We start from the raw sequence: 20536 nt of genomic DNA, 5'->3' as shown, positions 1-20536 counted from the left end.
TCATGATTTAACATTTGGTATATTGGTCAATTTTAGAAATGTTGTCAAAAGACCCTGCTGACCTGAAATCTTCTCTCTTCTACAAAAAAAGACTGAGACCAACAAGAACACATCTATGAGAGAGAGAGAGAGAGAGAGAGAGAGAGAGAGAGACACACACACAGAGAGAGGTTGCAGTGAAGAAGAAATATTGAGACCAATCAAATTACAGATTACGTTTCTGCACTTGATGTAAGGCGCTAACAAGGACGGAAGCTGATTATTGCAAAGACAAGATGCCTATTAAGTCTTAATCTTGAAAAGACCAAAGCTGTAAGTAGAAGGGAAACAGTGAGCAGGAAGAGAGTTCCACAAACTTGCAATCCTTAGAAAGAATCTACTGGAATAGGAAGCTATATTACAACAAGGTATTAAGACAATGAATCGATGAAGACTGACAAGTCAAACGAGCTGAAACAAAGGAAGCAGGAAATAGATCAGACAATTCTGAAGAACATGTGTCGTAATAGTATTTGTAGAAAAGATCGAGACTAGCAACATCACGTCTGTGAGAGAAAGGTTGCAGAGAACTAATAAAGACCAAGAGTTCCACAATTTTGTAATCCTTGAAAAGAATCTACCACTAGACAAATGAGTCAAATGAACTGAAACAAAGGAAGCAGGAAAATAGATCAGACAATTCTGAAGAACGCATGCCATAATAGCATTTGTAGAAAAGACTGCGACTAGCAACATCACGTCTTCGAAAGCGAGGTTTTAGTGAAGAAGAAAGTATGGGGGGGGCAATCAAATTACGGATTACGTTTCTGTAATTTATCAAGAACTTTCAAATGGGACACAAGCCCAATTATGACAGCACGACGCCAAACATGGTCCGATAGTATATTTGTAGAGAAAGGGAACACCTCAGGTGTGAGAAAGCATTTAGAGCAATAGAGAGAACCAATTTTATGAGGAAACAGAAAGAGCAATGGATTTAATATATGGACTCCAAGAAAGATTTGATGAGAAAGAAAGACTCAAGAGCAGAGCCCTCCATGAGTACCCTCAAGAAGAAAACAGATCACGCCTACGATTAAAAAAACACAAGCTGACTTTTAACAGGATTAAACGAAACCAGCTGTTTTGTATCTTAATTCACAACTAACATGTCAACTTTTCGATTAGCTGCATATTTTAATTGGTCCTATCCAGTTGATCTACGAACCAATCATATACAGCTGAAAAAAGTTCATATTTGAACGGCTCATCATTTTACACTTTGAATTTAGTGGGACCATTAAAGCTTAATTTCACTTTTTAAATCGGAAAATTATGGTAGAAAAGACTGACAACAACACATCTGTGTGTGAGAGGGAGAGGTTGCAGTGAAGGAGAAATAGTGGGACCAATCAAATTACAGATTACGTTTCTGCACCTTATCAAGGACCCCCAAATGGAACAGAGATTCACCAACTGAAATATGACTACAATTTCAGATAGTAGATTTTCAGAAATAAAGAATGCCTTGAGTGTGAGAAAGTGTTTAGAGCAATAGATAGAACCGATTTTACAAGAAGTAGAAAGAGCAATGGGTTGTCTTGGAAAGAACAGGGCTGTGAATAGAAGGAAAACAGGGAGCAGGAAGAGAGTTCCACAACCTAGCAGTTCTTGAAAAAAAGTTGCTGGAATAGGAAGTTATATTACAGTGAGATATTAAAACTGCAAATTGATGGAGATCACTAGAGCAACGAGTCAAATGAGCTGAACCAAAGGAAGCAGGGAATAGATCAGACAATCCTGAAGAACATGTGTCAGAAGCTTATTACAATGAGGTATTAAAACAGCGAATTGATGAAGACCACTAGACCATCAAGTCAAACAAGCTGAAACAAAGGAAGCAGGAAATAAATCAGACAATTCTGAGGAATGCATGCTATAATGGTATTTGTAGACATGACTGAAAATTGTGGTTAAATGTATTTGTAGAAAAGACTAGCAACATCACATCTGTAAGAGAGGTTGTAGGAAAGAAGAAATTGTTGGCCCAATCAAATTACAGATACGTTTCTACAATTAATCAAGAACCTTTCAATGGGACAAACCTTCACCAAATATGACAACAATACTCCATGATTGTAGATTTGTAGCAACAGAGAAAGGCGTTAGAAAGTGCTTAGAGCAATAGATAGAACCGATTTTACAAGAAGTAGAAAGAGCAATGGATTTAATATATGAACTCCAATAAAGATTTGATGAGAAAGAAAGACTCAAGAGAAGAGCCCTCCATGAGTACCTTGAAGAAGAAAACGGAACACGCCTACGATTAAAAAACACAAGCTGACTTTTAACAGGATTAAACGAAACCAGCTGTTTTGTATCTTAATTCACAACTAACATGTCAACTTCTAAATTAGCTGCATATTTTAATTGGTCCACTCCAGTTGATCTACGAACCAATCGTATACAGCTGAAAAAGTTCATATTTGAACGGGGTCATCATTTACACTTTGAATTTAGTGGGACCATTAAAGCTTAATTTCACTTTTTAAATCAGAAAATCATAGTAAACTTGTTGCCACAGGTGTGATAATACAGTCAGCACATCAGCTGTTGATCGTACAGGACAAAATCCATATTGGTTGTTAGTAAATATAAATAAAATGCATAATTGATATAAGATTTGTAGGCATGTTAAAAATAAGAAATGTTTCATTTTAGTCTTTTCTTTGGGGGGCAGGTGACTTGATTCTTGATTGCTATTCATTTCTAAGTTGTAAAAAAAAAAAAAAAAAAAAAAGAAAATAGTATCTTTATCCCACACACAAGTTCAGGCAAATTGATTTCTTTTTTCTTTTCATTTCTGTATGGTCTTATTAAAAAGATAAATAAATTTGCATAAAAACTATCAATTACAATTTTTTTTTTCATATGATTACTGCTAAAAGCAATATATAATTTTTGCTTAAACTACATCATAAATAAGCAGAAAATAAAATTACAGAAACCTCCACAGCACTGCTGAAATATTCTTCATCTCCACCACCCTCAGTAGTCTTGGGTCAACCTAAGGCATGTTGTGTCATTGTGGATTGCGCCAGCTCTGAGTTGCCTGATGTAAAGATAGTCATTTCAATTTAAGAGAGAGATGTTGAACTATTCATTTGTGAGCATCCATAGTAATAAAATGTGTGCACTGCTTTAGGCAACTGTTTAAAATTTAATGACTAAAAGAAGTATGGAGGCCTTTTAGTGCAATAATCATCAGTTGTTGTTGTTTAAACATTAATCTCTTTTCTCTTTTTTTCCAGGGGTCTCTGGAAGCAAGGTTACCAGTGTCAAGGTTAGTAGTCAGTTTTTCTCCTTTTTTTGGTCCCCCGACAAAGAAGGGATTGGACCTAGTAATTTACTTCTGTTCATCCGTTCGCTTGTTCACACTTTTCTCAAAAACTACACCTTGGAGTTTTTAAACATTTTGCACAAACATTAGTCATGGTAAAAGTAAATTTTTACCAAAACGGATTTTCTGGGATAACTTTGATGCCCGCCACCCCCAATGAGCATTATAGGGATAAAATTGCTCTCAAATCATTCATCTGTTTATTTGTTTGCACTTTTTTCAGTAACCATGCCCTGGATTCTTTTTTTGAATTTTGCACAAACATTAGTTATGGTGAAAGTAAATTTTTCAATCATGAAAGACAAGGTCCTGCATGCTCGGCTTTTTTTTTGTTTTTAAATATATTATCATATATCTTTCTTTTCGTCTCTTAATCATGTAAACGACATGCAAACATCTGAGATTATTTTTTGTTACATTTTACTTCAGAAATCAAGAGGTCCCTTCCTAGGGGCTAACACTTGATCTCTATATGATATACATAGGTATTTGAATATTTCATTAAAGTTCTCCTTGACCTCTCAAACACTGAGTTAGTAAAGAAGTTAAGAATATTAGTTTTTCTCTCCCCATTGACCATTTGAATATATTATCATATATCTTTCTTGTCGTCTCCTGGTCTTACTGGATTCCTGGACAAGAATCCATCTAGTCTGGTGGAGTATCCAGTTTAGTGCTGTTACTATCGGCAACATCATTTGGAGAAGGTGCACCATTCCTCGTATAAGCCACTGTGTGTTATCCATAATGAGATCTTATTTGGGCTGAGAATATGATGTGATTTTGAATATTTAGTCAGGGTCTATTTATAGGGAAGAGTATCATCATGCCAGGTTGTCCTGACAAACCCTTGTACAGAGAAACCTTAGTGTTTGGTAATTATAAAGTCAATTTGTTAAGTTTTGAGACATTTGTGTTCAACAAAGATGGCGGCTTAGTTCAGATCAGTAAGCAAGATGGCGACCAAGAATCAAATGCGGTCCGTGGCGTAGTTAACCTCTTAAGTTCTGAGATATTATGTTGAACAAAGATGACGGCGTAGTTCAGATCAGTAACCAAGATGCCGGTGTAGTTCAGATCAGTAACCAAGATGGCGGTGAAGAATTAAATGCAGTCCGTGATATAGCAAATGGCAAACTGATTGAATCCAAAATTCGACGATTTTTATAATTTTGCGACGTTTTGATTGGTTGTTTAGCACAACCGTTGGTTATAAAAATGATTGGCGAATCCATTCGTCTCATACACCCATTACAAGTCAAAAACTTTTTACAAATAATTTACATAGCTTGTTGTATCAACTTTGCGGAGGCTGATGATTAAAAAGAAAAATGGAAGACACATTGGAAAAAACCTTTCCAATAAGACAAGAAATGTGTAATCAGCTTTCATTTGCATGTTGAGAACGATGTCAACTCGTTTATATATATCTTATATCTTAAACCTTAAACCAGTGGTTCCCAACCATTGTGCTGCGGCAAACTAGTACGCAAGATAATAGCTGGGAGCCATTTAATTTCATTTTGATTTCTGTTCATTTAGGCTGCATTTTGACAATAACACATTAAATGTTGTGTTCCAAGTTGTCCATTGTGTCTGGTTTATCAGCTTACACATGGAACTTCACATATCCCCAAAGAAAATAATTTAATGAGGTTACTTGATATTTTGTGAAATTATTAATTTTACAAAGCTTAAGTGACTTGCAAATGCATGATGGAATTTCGTATCCAATGTTCTAGATTACGCCATATACATGTAAGCGGCAGTCTATATGCCCAAAATTGTATTTAATTTATAAATGCCAAAATTAGTCTTTGGAATAAACCTCATCTTTGTATAATAGAAGTATTTTTCTGTGACTTATTTTAAAGTTCCCTGACTATAAAACAATGAAAAAAAACCCCCCCACCTTTTAGATATATATTGGTGGTAGATTATCCACCCATGTATTTGAAACTCATTGGTTTTTTTTGGGTTTTTTTTACACAGGCATCACCACATTATCAAGGCCAAGGGGCCACTGAAGGATAAGGGTTAAAGAGTGTACAGTAGAAATTGGACAATATAGTAATCATTAGTAATGAAAATTTGGTAAATTTGATAACTTATATGGAACGGCTCATCAAGAACTTATTTACGTTAGACTTGAACACAACCATATTGTAGTCATCCGGAAAGCAGGAAAACGGAAGACAATTCCACAGGTGTGCAGTTCTAAGAAAGAAGCTTTGTTCATGGAATCTACCTTTAGGTTTAGGCACAGATAAAGAGTGGGGGGAATTATTGATAGTGTTTACAGCTAGACGAGTGTTTCTTGTGAAAGTTTGGCGAGGGGGGACCATAGATTGAAGCTCAGTCGAACACTTTCCATGAAAATAACGATACATCAGAGACAAACTCGCAACATCTCTTCTGTGAGATAGAGGTTGCAGGGAAGAGAAAAGGACATCTCCTACAAGGCTACGAAGTCTATTTTGAACTCTATCAAGGCAGGATAAGTCCTTCCTAGCAGCTCCTGTCCATATGTGGCAACAGTATTCCATCCTTGGACGTACCTGGCTCTTATATAGATAGAGAATTGCATTAGCAGTGAGATATCTACCGGATCGATAGAAAGATCCCATTTTTCCAGCGGCCTTGGCAACAGATTTGATGTACATGTTCCATTTAAGATCAGGAGTAATCATCAAGCCCAGAAGCTTGTCAAAACTTGAGGCCTCCTGAAGACGAGAGCCATTCATTTCAATTGATGCCAAATGTGGATTAGAATGTTGATGATGTAAAGAGAGAAGCTTGGTTTTAGATGCATTAAAAGTAACCAGCCACTCCTTTCCCCATTGTACTACGTGTACAAGATCAGAGGAGAGAGAATCGGAGAGAACTTGGTCGTTTTCTTAGATGTGCTACCATAGATGGTAGTGTCGTCAGCATAAATGTCTACAAATGATGTAAGGATGTGATTTGGAAGATCATTAATGTAGATCAGGAAAAGAGTTGGGCCCAGGATGGACCCCTGAGGGACACCAGCATTAATACTGTGAGCTTCTGATTTTTGCCCCTCAACTACTACTCTTATGAACCTATCAGAAAGAAATGATTTAATAATTGAGAAGACATTTCTAGCTATATCATAGCTAGAGATCTTGTGAAGTAAACCTTTATGCCATACCCTATCAAAGGCCTTAGATATGTCAAGAGCAATTGCCCTAGAAAGGTTGCCTCAGTCGAGAGATTTGCTAATCCTATGAGATATAACTGTAAGCACATCTGCTGTAGATCTAGCAGAACGGAAACCATATTGAGTGTCTCTAAGAAGGTTATTTTTGTTGAGATGGTTGATTACTTCTGTATTTAACACAGATTCCAGCAGCTTACTCATGACGCACAGGAGACTTATTGGCCTGTATTGAGTTAGTTTATCTATGGACATAAAAAAATTTACATTTACAATTAGAAATATGTCATACAATACAGCAATACTGAACAAATATATTTACAATTATAATAGTTTTTTTTTCTCTTTCTATTCTTTGCAGTGTGTACTTGTGTTGTACATAAGCGATGTCATGAGCAAGTCGTAACGAAATGTCCCGGATCGCGGGAGGCAGCCACTGAGGAGGTATGATAACCATGAGAGTTAGGTTTAGTTTGGAAACTTAATTCTTGTTATTGATTTTGTATTGTGTGAACAGTATCGTGATCAACGCTTTTTTTTTTTTTTTTTTTTGTAAAATTTTTTTCATAATTTTTTTTTTTTTTGCAATTTTTTTTTTATTTTGTGATGATCAACGTCTTTCATTGAAATATTTTTTATTTTTTTTTGTAAATTTCTTTCATAATTTTTTTTTTTTTTGCAATTTTTTTTTTATTTTGTGATGATCAACGTCTTTCATTGAAATATTTTTTTTTTGTAAACATTTTTTGTAATCTTATTTATTTTTCTCTTTTTTTCTAATTTTTTTTATGATAATCAACGTCTTTCATTGAAAGTTTTTGTTTTTTTTCTTTTTTGTAATATTATTTATTTCTCATTTTTATTTTGTTATTTTTATTTTTTTTCTAACTGAAGAGCTCCACTTCACGAGGAATTCGAACCCCTGATAACTAACACTTCAAAACCAATCTATGAATCAAAAATCGGATCTTTTTTTTTTTTTTCCGCTCTGCATATGGCATGAGATTGATTTCACAATCATCTCATTTTCTAGAATTAAATTTATCAGCCAAAGTCAAAAGCCAAAGTCAGATTGTGGGCATTTATTAGTTACCTCCCCCTACAACAAGTTTGGCACAAGGTCAGGCGAAGTTTAAAAAAAGCTAATGCATGAAGTGAAATGCACTCTGCCCTATGAAAAATGCCTGAGCGGCCCCATAGTTGACTAGCCATCAACTAAAATCTTCTCGGACAGAAGGTAAAACCTTGAAAAGGGTCAATCCCTCAAACAGAACATAACAATACCCCACTATGTCTTCGAATTTTTTAGATGAGGATTAATAATTTGTATTATTTGAATTATTCAAACTGCTGTTCTCGTATTGATTTATTTGATTATTTGAAGACTGTTATCCTCATCTCCGTTGTTGTTTCACCATGTTTCGGCCAACTCATCCTCTGGCCTTCTTCAGGTGATTAACCGCAACGAGATATGAATGCTAAGTCTTGTAACTGCATCCGCAGTAATTACCACCTTCCATGGTTGTTGTTGCTTCACCATGATTAGTTAACCAAAATGTGGTGAGGTAACAACTATGGAAGGCAGTAGTAATTACTGGGGATGCAGTTACAAGACTCAACATTTCTATCTTGTCGCGGTTAATCACTGATTGGAGCACCTGCTGCATAGTTATCTCGGGCACACTTTGTTTTTTGAAGGGAGTGGTGTAGGGTAACTAGCTTCAAGTCGTAGAGGGAAGGTAGTGCTAGTATAGTAGGTCCCTATGAGGTCACCACATATAATTAATACATCTCCATTCGCCTTTGTGTGCAGTCAGCACCAACCCTATTCGGGTTTAACTGGCTTCCTCCAAAGGAGGAAGTTTCATGGAAGTATGAAATTTACAAACGGTCCCCAGTCGCATGTATATCCCCGTTAGGGGAAATGACGACGTTAGGTTTTTGCAACTTTTGAAGGGAAGTGTCAACGTCCTCCTACATACAGCACCTGGAATTGCCAAATTCGTCACCCATTTTAGCAATGATCAGGCTCAACATTGCTTAACTGGGATACTGGATTCGTTGTAAGCTGTGAGCAATCAATTTCTACAGCAACTTCAGTTCTAAGTGAAAGCCATTCGCGGTTCCTATGACGAACCCTGAAAATGTAAGGGCACAGAATATGTTCAGCTTCACTGTCCTAATGTTTGGAGTTAACCACACGATGTTTCTTCCAGTTTTGTGGCAGTGCTGGACCAATGACTTCATGGATTAAGTCATCTGGGTGTTGTTGAAGGGCGTGGATGAACCAACAAAGGCACCCAGCAAGGAGAGATTTTTAAAGGGAGTGGACCTTACAGCGAATGTGAATTTCTTGAGTTGAAAGCCATGTTTAGTTTCAGAACAGTTTCCGATGGTTAGTTGTTCTATACAAGTCCTGGAGGTGACTGGTTCTTAGACAATTCTTGAGTTGGAAAGCAGAAGACTCTTTCCATGTTGACACAAAGAAAACATGCAAAGTTGCTACAGAAAAAGGTTTAATTTTTATCGAGCAATCCTGGTTTCTGATTGGTTGGTAGCAGAAAGTGAATTAATTCGATTCGTCAGTTTCTAGCAGCATCGTTTATAAATAGAATGTCCCAACTGTGACGGACCATACTCCCCATTAAATATTGCAACAGAATTGTACTGTTGAGGATCAACTGTTGTCTGCAGACATGGAGGATGCGACATAGGTAGTGATGGTTGAATACTTAGAGTTTGTGTAGGTCACTTGCCTGCACAGGCCAAGTTTCACAGTCATAACAGATGCAGACATTTTTGATTTTGGTGTTCAACCTTACTTCTGAGGTATGATATGTAATTCACATATAAATTGTGCCCTTAATCATAGTAGCCCCGAATGTTTTAGTGGCAGTGTGCCTTATTTGGACTGAATATAAAGTAAAAAAAAAAACACTTATTTGTCTCAAGTATTACTTGATTTTTTTTGTAATCTCACACAAATGTATTTTATATTTCTGGGAGTGTTCTTAGATAGGTTTTGTACTGGAATATCTCCAATAAGGTTCAAAAATCGATAATTAGAAAAATCTGATTAATGAAGGAACATTTTGATGAAAGTTAACACCCTTATACAGCCTAACATCACATTAGACCCTGCCAATTAATATTGTATATTGTTTGTTGCCAATGATTCTTGTTATTTAGGTGTCTTTCTAAAAATCGTTCCAGGTCAGTGGTGCCAGATTCAACATAAATGTGCCACATCGGTTTATGGTCCACAACTACAAGAGACCGACGTTTTGTGACCATTGTGGTTCACTGCTCTACGGAATATTCAAACAAGGATTGCAATGTGCAGGTAAGCAAGTATTTTGATTAAATGTGTTCTGACAAACTTAAAGCACTTGTATTGCTTTGACGTAAATACCCTCTGACAAACCAGACAAGCAGCTAAATCCAGTCCCTACACCCTAGAAATTCGATAGATGCCAGAAAACATTCTATTCTAATAGTTTCTTCCCTCCAACTTTGAAATTCTCTCCCTGTTTCCTCCTTTCCTGACTCTACTGACATGCAAAAGTTTAACTTTAATGTAAACAGACATATTGTTGCTTAACTTCCTATATATTTGATCCCAACGAGTCACCCCTTACATCTAAGCAGAACTGTGCTTTGTTTGGGATGAAATAACAGTTAAAAAAAAGATCCCAAATTTTATAAATAATTAATTGGAAAATTTATCTCATGTTACTGGATACATACACACAATATCACACATGCACACAATATCACACGGGCATACAATATAACTTACACACAGTATCACACGTGCACACAATCTGACACGTACACACAATAACACACATACATACACTATATCACACACACATATATTGCACAATATCATACACATACACACATACCAAATATCACACATGCACACAATATCACACCTACACACTAGTACACATACACACACACACACACACATACTCAATTTCACACGTACGCATAATCTCACACATACACAAGCCTGACATAGTGATATGGAACAATAAAAATGTCGCCGTAAAAAAAAAAAAAAAACTACAGCTTAATTTTTCTTTTTAAATTTTATAAAAATAAATCAATTCAGGTAACTTGATTATCTAGTAAAGCTGACATTTATTCAATGTAGCCGCCTTCAGCCTCAATCACCACCTCGATACATGGCTAGAACTGGAAGCATGCCTTTTCCACAAGCATCAGTGCAAGCTCAGCGAATACTCAGCGGATGGCAGCAATCAGGCTGGCTTTGCTACTGTGGGAGGTCATGTTGGTGATGTTCTCGATGTGTGACCAAACGAAGTAGTCCAGCAGGTTAAGGTCGGGGGAGGACAGGGGAGGCCAGTGAGAAAAGGGTAGAATGTCGTGTCGTAGCACTCCTTCTGAAGCCAAGCCTGGGTCCCTTCAGACTTATGGGTCAACACGGAGTCCTACTGCTACATCCAAGATCTGCCAGTGGCAACCTGATTGCACCAGGGGAATCACCACACTCTTCAGCACATTCAGGTACAATTTGGTGTTAACTTTCAAGCCGACTTCGCACCAAAGACCTTAACGGTGGCCAGAAACGGTTTTCATTACTCTAGCTACGTCCTTGGTCTTCATAGCAATCCAGCAATGCATTTTGAGGGTGTTGCAAATGGTCCTTTTTTTTTTCTTGGTAGTCACCACTTATCAAGGCCTGGAAGCCACTCAGGGATAAGGATTATTACGTGTACAGAAATCAATGGGATAATATTGCCGTAATCATTGGTAATGGAGATTTGATAAAGTGTCTTACTTAAAAGGGTGGTTTATCAGGAATTTGTTTATGTTGGACTTGAAGACATACAAGTTGTAGTCAGGTAGGAAACAGGCAAACGGAACAGAGTTCCATAGGCGTGCACTTCTAAGAAAGAAGCTTTGTTCATGGAATTTACGTTTTGATTTAGGCACAGATAAAGAGTGGGGAAAATTATTGACAGTGGTTTCAGCTAGACAGGTGTTTTTCGTAAAAGATTGGCGAGGGGGGGACCAGAGATTGGAGCTTAGACGAGCACTTGCCATGGAAGTAACGATAAAACAAAGACAGGCTCGCAATGTCTCTTCTGTGGGAGAGAGGTTGCAGGGAAGAGAAAAGGACATCCCCCACTAAGCCACAAAGTCTATTTTGTACTCTGTCAAGGCAGGATAGGCTGTTTTTAGCAGCTCCTGCCCAGATGTGGCAGCAGTACTCCATCCTTGTCATAACTTGGATCAGTAGAGACCTCTTCAGGTGATATTAACTCCCTGTGATGAGGACGATCTGATATTTTTATTGCAAACTTTGTTTTTGTATAAGCTGTATCGCCTGAAGAGGTACTGTGGCACATTTCCAATCTCGCTCGTTAGACATTGTGTCACTTTCAGACATGAATAGATATATTATATCTCTCCTCATTGCTTTTCATACATAAAGTAAATTTCACTGTGTATAAGGATTATTAAGGATTATTTGATACTGGAGATATTCATAATCGTACCCTATTTCCAAAAGAGAGGAGATATAACATTTGAGAAATATTTGGAATCAAGTCTCCCCTTGCTGTTATTTCAGATCATTTGGAACCATAGCAAAACGTTTTAGTCTCTCCTCTATCAAGGCCAAAGCTTTTGGGGAAATATATATACGAATAATAAGATGAATTAATTGGTTCACAGTCTTACAAAATATTGTCGGGGTGAAACATTTCTATATAAGACAATCCCAGCCAAATAAAACAGCTAGATAGAGCAAATTAAAAATTGGAGGTTTTATATTAAAAATTTTTTTTTGCAGCAAAATATAGAATTTTCAAAACAAAAATTTATTATTTGAACAAGGAGCACATGACATCTTAAGTTCTTTCCTTAATCCATGGATTTTCAATATAAAGGAATGTCTTTAGCAAAATATTTTGCTGAAGACATTGAGGAGATGTTTTGAAAATTCTTTTTTACTACAAAAAATTTAAATATAAAACCTATATATATATATATATATATATATATATATATATATATGGTGAATAAATGACAAAAAACTATTCGAAATTACATGATGTTGACCACCTTACAATTTATTCCTTTAATTCAGTTAACACTTACAATTCTTGACAGTATCTGTTTCGTAGCACAAAATCAATCACTTAATTATTTCATCAATCAGTGAATCTATTTTGCCCTTAACTCATCAGAAGAAAAAGCAACAATCAATCCGTCAAAAGGAAAAAAAATGTGTTCTGACATGATTAAAAAATCCGAAAAATGGAAGAGAAGCTGCAAATACCTTACATTATGAAATTTTCTTCTGATGAGTTAAAGGAAAAACAGATTCACTGATTGATATATTAATTGATTGATTTTGTGCTATGAAACAGATACTGTCAAGAATTGTAAATGTCAACTGAATTAAAGGAATAAATTGTAAGATGGTCAACATCATGATTTTTGGAATATACACTTTTGTCATTCATTTATTATATGCTCTGTAATTACATTGAGCTTTTTAAATAAGGATTAGTATATATAAAAAGGAATTTTTTTTTTTTTTACAAGGAAGTCCCCACTTATCAAGGCCCAGAGGCCACTCGGGGATAAGGATTATTGCATGTACAATAATCAATGGGATAATATTGTAGTAATCGCTAGTAATGGAGATCTGATAAAGTGTCTTACTTAAGGGGGGGTTCATCAGGAATTTGTTTATGTTGGACTTGAAGACATCCAAGTTGTAGTCAGGTGAGAAACAGGCAAACGGAAGAGAGTTCCACAGGCGTGCACTTCTAAGAAAGAAGCTTTGTTCATGGAATCTATGTTTTGATTTAGGCACGGATAAAGAGTGGGGAGAATTATTGACAGTAGTTTCAGCTAGACAGGTGTTTATTGTGAAAGATTGGCAAGGGGGGAACCAGAGATTGGAGCTTAGACGAGCACTTGCCATGGAAGTGATTGATTTTGTGCTACAAAATAGATACTGTCAAGAACTGTAAATGTAAACTGAATTAAAGGAATAAATTGTAAGATGGTCAACATCATGAAATTTGGAATATAGACTTTTGTCGTTCATTCATTATATGCTCTGTAATTACATCGAGCTTTTTAAATAAGGATTTGTATATATTATAAGGAAATATAAGTGAATGAAGAATATTTTTACACATATATATATATATATATATATATATATATGTGTGTGTGTGTGTGTCCTCTTTATTTGTTTTTACATAAGCAATAATATTTTGCTACACAGTCATGAGCATGTTTCAGGCAGCTAGTTACCAGTAACTAGAGACCTTTTCAGGTGATACAGCTTATACGAAAGCAAAGTTTGCAATGAAAATATCAAGTCTTCTTCGTTACGGGATGTTAATATCAGGAGGTTCCATCAAATGTTGTGAAAAATAAAATTTTGGTTGTTTGTAAGTAAGACCCGTTGCAAACTTTCCTTTCATATAAGCTGTATCACCTGAAGAAGAGTTCTCTAGTTACTGATAACTAGCTGACCGAAACATGCTCATGACTGTGTAGCAACATATTACTGCTTATGTAAAAACAAATAAAGTGTATACCCTGCTCTACTTCAATATTGAGCACTCTTGTAATAACCTTGTTAAAATTAATTGGTTACGTAACCTCAGGAAAACGTTATTTAGATTATAATAATTGTATACTTAAAATTTTATGAAAATTGGTTTAAAAAAAATAAAAAAAAGAAACCAATAAAACATGCCCAAATGTATCTACATTTGTATATATAGTGTCCTGGCAGGCTAGCTTCAGTTTTGCTGCTTTGCTTGGTTATCTACCCTGTGACCTTGCCAGGCCACTAATATATCGATATACTATCTTTTTTGGAAATTTTATAAGTTCCAAATCTCAGTATCTATTAATCAGAATTTAACAAATGAAGGCTCGTTGGAAAGGTAATGGCTTGAGTTGTGTAGTGGGCTATGTGACATTTGCCCTTAAGGCGGCACATTAAGTAGATCATCTATCATCTAGGACCTATTTTTTGGCACTTTTTTACAGCCATAAAATGTTTCAATCATAGTTGTTTGTTTTTCCTAGTTTTGCATATGAATTACAAAATATCTGATATTTCCTCAAAATCACTGGAGGGGAATTACAAAATAAATATATTATAATGTCTGCGGCCAAATACACATGTGCAGTTTCACTTACAAAGATGACCAAGACAAAGAATAGGAAATAATCCCAACTCACTTGTTCTTTGTAACAACAACCTTTAGTTACTCACTAATACTGCCCTAACGTCACCCACATGATCTCGAACGTTTTCCATGTCTCCCACAAAATCTTGAACGTTATCTCTTTCTCTTTTTTATCGTCCTTTTTTCCTCATAACTTTGGTCCTGGAGATGACCTTAAACTATATCCGATGGTGAGGCCTCGGCTTGCGGGCTTTGGGGAGTGTGGAGCCACCCTTTAATTGCCATTGCTCCCAGGTCCACTGTGACCCAGAGTGGTAGTACCTGTTAGGGTCCCAACTATGGGTTAAATAGAAACCGACTTAAAAAACAAATATACTCTATTAAAAAATTATTCTTCAAAATCACTGGATTCGGCATTAAATAACCCAAAAGGGTTGATATGCTGTAAAACAAAAACAACCAACAACCAACCTCATAACTTTACTGATATTTACATCCGTGCATTCACGCTACGTTACACATGCTGAAAAAAAATTCTTGTTGAAATAAAATGCATTTATTAACGGTACTTTCCAAACAATGCATTGCATCTTGTTTTAAAAGTCTCTTAATTTGCTATATAGTTGACAAAACTCTGCCGTGCCCATTCTTTTCCTTCTCATGTGTCGACATGTCTGCTTGTCCAGTTGCCACGCGAGTTTCAAATCTCATGTTGGCCCGTCTTTGCCTTGTTGTCTTTCCACGCATGTTTTTTTTTTTTTTTTTAATTTACTTTTTTCTTTCCGCTGCTATGTCTACAGCTCACCCAATCGCACATGATCATCCGATTATTTATTTTTTAAAGGTGCATCTTTTTTTCAAAGCTCCTCTCACACTGGCTCGTGCTTCCAAATCGTCTGTTGCTTATTATTCATGTGTGTTCTTTTTTTCTCTCCGCTTTTCTCTTCCTTCTCTTCCCCTACACTGGCAAGGTTTTTTTTTTAGGGGGGGGCACCACTTTTCCAGGTCCAAAGGCCACTCAAGAATAAGGGTTAATGAATGCATTTTATTATTTATGCAAACGGCTTAACACGAATTTGTTTACATTGTACTTGAAGGCTACCATGTTGTATTTAACTCGGAAACCGGCCAGCATAACATTGTTGCACAGGCGGGCAGTTCTGGGAAAGAAGCTTTGTTCATAAAATCTGCATTTAAATTTAGGCACAGTTAGAGAGTGAGGAAAATCATATAGTGGTTGTAGCTAGTCGAGTGATTTCGTGAAAGTTTGGCAAGGAGGAACCAGAGATTGGAGTTCCACAATCAATGAAGTTTTAATGAGGTTAATATGAGAGTGTTCGATACAAAAGTAGGGCAAAATATAATTTTTACTTATTTTACATAAGCATTAAAATGTAGCTACACATTTATGAGCATGTTTCTGTCAGTCAGTTACAAGTAACTAGAGACCTCTTGTAGTAGTAATTCTTCTAATGCACTCACCTCCAAAAGACAAAAAGTCTGTTCTGTTTGCTGTCAACACACAGAGGCTGGGAGAGAAAGAAGCAGTAGACGTGGTTGGTTTTATGGGAAAGAGGGCGAGACTAACCGTGAGAATTCCCGAGATTTGAGAGGAATAAAAGACAGAACACAGATGGATAGGTGACTTTTGCTCAAGCAGAGAAAATGGTGAGAGGAGAGAAAAGTCCCTCCCTAAAGAAAGTTCTGGCTCAAAGTGAGAAAGAAAGTGAGGCTGAAGGACCAAGCAGATTTCACCTCTTCAGGCAATATTGCTTATACAAAGATTTAGTCCGTAACCCATCTTTAATACCTGTCTGTTTAAATGTATGTATGTATGTATGTATTTTATGGTCAGGTCATGTCATATGCTACTGGTACCATGTAACCCAGTACTACCTGCCTCATGGTCGGGTCACCGGCGACTAAACTGGTTCCCCCACCAGACTTGTTTGGTGAGGAGGGTGGCTAGTCTCCCTGAAGGATTAAAAACAAGACCTTCCAAAGGGCGAATCAACTCTTTTTCTGGGTCAACGGCCAACTAGCACCGTGTATATTTGTGTGTGTGTGTATATGTGTATTGGGGTGGAGAGGGCTCCCGTAAGCCGTGGTGAAGGCAACCTTTCTAGGAAAAGCAAATCTCTGATTTAAAAAACCATAAAGCGGAAGACCAGTACCCGCATTAAGCTGGTCTGCAGTTTAATTTGCTGCTGGCTATCTTGCTCTTGCTTGTTGCTGGATCTCAACATTTTGAACCGAGAGAGAGACTTAGCTGTCGTACAAAGCTAAGACTCTGTAACATCATATTTGTATAGATACTCCCTCAGACATTTGGGCTCATGGATTTTAAATGTCTGAGGGAGTGGCACTCGTCTGACAAGACGTTGCAATCATCATCATCATCATGTATGTATATATGCCTAAAATTTTCGACAGAGCCGATGGATTTTCACAAGATCGTTTTGAAGCTCAGCCCTTCGTATGATAAATATCGAAAAATTGGCTAAAAACATTAATTCCTTCACCCTCAACTGGACACTTTTCTACAGAGAGGGATCGCTTTTAAACCCCTCTTTTCAATTGACTAGCCTTAATTTTAACCTTTGTCACTTCTGGTTTGGCAGTAGGCGCAACAGCAAAGACGTCACTTTTGTTTTTCTTTTTTTTCACATTCTTTTTCTCCTTCGTAGTACGGGTTCGAGTCTGCCTGCCTACTACAACTTTTTTTTTGCTCAACACACGTCTCCAAACACCCGGGCAATGCCAGGCACCCAAGCACCCGGGCAATGCCAAGCACCCAAGCTAATATATATATATATATATATATATATGTACAGCATAATCACGTTGACACACCGGTTCTCGTCTGATCACCGAAGTTAAGCAATGTTGAATTCTAGGCACTGTATGTACTTTCCGCTTATTTCAGCATTGTTTCCAGCTGTCTTGAGCCTCCAATTCAACAATGTCAACTCAGGAGAGGTGTGGTTGGAGATTGCGCAACTCTTACCACAAAATTTCATGTGCAGCCACCCTTACAGTGGGTATCCATAGTCTGTCAAGACTGAAGGAAGCCTTATATATATATATATATTATATTAACAAATGATTAATAAAACATGTTAAAAGACATCTTGAAAAAGAGTTAAAAACATATTTAATTTTAAAAAAGGAAGCACAAGATAAGTGGATAGTCCTTAATCCGTGGAGTTTCGAAGAAATACTCTCCTTCTCATCAGAGAATTAATTATTATTTAATTTAATTATTTTTTTTTTATTTTTTATATTTATTTATATATATATATATATCTATATATATATATATATAAACAACAGAGTTTGAATATATAAAAGTCTGTCTGTCTCCATATTTTCAAACTCTATCTCCTCTGAAACTGAAAGTCGCAAGGCGGCCTAAGGGGCCTCAAATGATTGGATTTTTTACAGACCATTCTTTTATGGGTCCTCCTCTCAGCCGGTTAAAATATTTTTTATTTTTAAGGTGTCAAAAATGGTTCGAAATTGCAAAAAAATCGTCAAACATTTTGTACATTCATCTTGGTTTATGTTTAATTTTTCATTTTTTCTCGGTTCATATGCGAGTCACGTTGGTACAGTGGTAACATCACCAGTTTCAAATGATACAGTTTTGTTTTCGGTTTCAATTCTAGCTGATGGCACCCAAATACTTTTTTTTTACTTTTGAAATCATGACTCTATGATAATATGTACGAAATCTAGACAAATTAAAATGTTATATTTAAGCGTATTTTACAACCGGACAACACCCCACCCTAACTAATATATATATATATATATATATATATATATATATATATATTTATATATATATATATATATAGGATGAGCATTAATTATAATGGTCATCTCTTTTCTTCTTTAATGTCCCTGAAAATCTCTGCATATTTCTCTTCATTTAACCTTCCTTGCTTTTCTCTTTCCAATTGTTGTTGCCAATTTCTTCTCTCCCTCCCCCTCCCTCTCTCTCACCACTTCTCTTGTGTTGCCGTCCTTCTCTTTCTTTTTCCATTTATCTTTTACTCTATCTAATTCTTCAACCCCCTCATCACTGACTCTGTTTCTGACTGCCTACAATGTCATCCTTACTCTCCCCCTCCGCTTGATTGCTACTTCCCTGCCCTTCTGTTCTATCCCCCTCTCAGCCTATCACCCTTCTTATCACCAACTCTCACTACTCGATTCTCCATTCATTTTTACTCCCCTTCCCTTTTTTGTTCCCAACTCTTCCTTCTCCCCGTTTTTGCCACTCCCTTTCTAATTGCTTCTCCCACTAGTATTTCCAGAGTTTTCTCTCCCCTTTCTGGCCTTGTCTCCATCCTTGACTCTAAAGACAGCTACGGTTATCTGCCCTTGCTTAGCAGATATCTTCATCCTGGCAGGGCTGCTGCTACTGCTAAGGCTACTGCTTCTACTTAACAAGTCGCCCCTCCTGCAAATCAAGGGCACATAACTGTAGTTGATGCCAGGGAAACCTCAGCCTGGATGCAGCAACGGACAATGACGTCACAGACAACAAGATGGCCTAACCCAATTCTTTTGGTTGGAAAGTGGGGGGAGGGTGAAAGGATAGTGGTAAGAGCCAGTGGCAGTTGTGTATTGCTACTTTGAGGAGCAGTGGCAGTTCTTGAAAATAAAAGTCAAAACAAATCACCCTCGGCTTAAAGGAAGTGACATTTGTGAAATGGGAGCGAAATGAAAGCCTTAATTTAATTTTTTTAAAATTATTATTTTTATTGTACACAAAATAATGATTAAATCGATAAACCATATTAGATAATACGCGTCTGTTCATCTCTCTCTCTCTCTCTCTCTCTCTCTCTCTCTCTCTCTCTCTCTCTCTCTCTCTGTATATATATATATATATATATATATATATATATGTGAAATAAATAATAATATAAAAGAAAATATGTGTGTGTGTTTTTGTTTTTTGGTAAAATATGCTTTTTTAATTTCATCTTTTTTTAGAAGCTCAATGTTAGGTAAATATTACAACAGAGCACATATATATTTTTTCTTATCAAACAATTCTTCGGCACATTTTTTACAGACCTGTTTTGCTGTTTTATAATATATATATATATATATATAATGTGCGTGTATAAGGAGACTTCTCAACCTATATACTCAATGAATATTTAATCTACAGACTTGAAATTAGATATATAGGGTATTCAAATATGTGGAAAACATTTTAATCTGTTTCAATTGGAAAGAAAGGGCTTCTAAGGGATCAAAACTGAAAAATTGGTACGTGGGGGGATGGGTTGGGGGGTGACTGGATCTTAATCTGTTTTTCAACTGTTTCACGAATGCACATGCATAAACTGTTCCCATGAAAGATTACTTATGTTAAGAATAAGTAGGTTTGAAAATACTTTTTAAAGACAGTGTCAAGCTGGCCTAATGGTTATCGTACTTGACTCACTGTCTTAAGGTTTTGATTTTGATCTCAGTCAGCTCAAGTAATTTTTTTTTACTTACAAGAAGTGATCTGTTTAAAAAAAAACACAATACTCTCATGCAAATGTCTCAGTGTTTTTTCTTTTTTTAAATTTTTTTTTTAGAGGAATTTAATAATTATCGTATTTCTTGCGAAGATAGAAAAGAAAGTGTAAGAGTGTTGAGCAAAAAAAAAGGAAAATTGTGAGAAAAAAGGAAGGAAAATTGTGAGCAAAAAAAGAAGGAAAATTGTGAGAAAAAAAAAATAGGAAAATTGTGAGAAAAAAAGAAGGAAAA

General features: G+C 36.2%; 1 protein-coding gene across 2 annotated transcripts in view; it reads left to right on the top strand.

Moving 5' to 3' along the window:
* The window catches only part of LOC145269851 (calcium-independent protein kinase C-like), a 323130-nt gene that overhangs the window by 205414 nt on the left and 97180 nt on the right, over positions 1 to 20536 (top strand). For both annotated transcript variants that reach the window (XM_080125580.1, XM_080125579.1), the window contains exons 4-6: positions 3291 to 3322; positions 6919 to 7001; positions 9771 to 9900. In XM_080125580.1, the coding sequence (XP_079981706.1) occupies positions 3291 to 3322; positions 6919 to 7001; positions 9771 to 9900 (245 nt within the window). The remainder of the gene's footprint in view (positions 1 to 3290; positions 3323 to 6918; positions 7002 to 9770; positions 9901 to 20536) is intronic.

This window comes from Euprymna scolopes, chromosome 45 (genome assembly GCF_053919585.1).
Source record: "Euprymna scolopes isolate OS-2025 chromosome 45, ASM5391958v1, whole genome shotgun sequence".
Taxonomy (NCBI): Eukaryota; Metazoa; Mollusca; class Cephalopoda; order Sepiida; family Sepiolidae; genus Euprymna; species Euprymna scolopes.
This window is presented reverse-complemented; position numbering and strand designations above follow the sequence as displayed.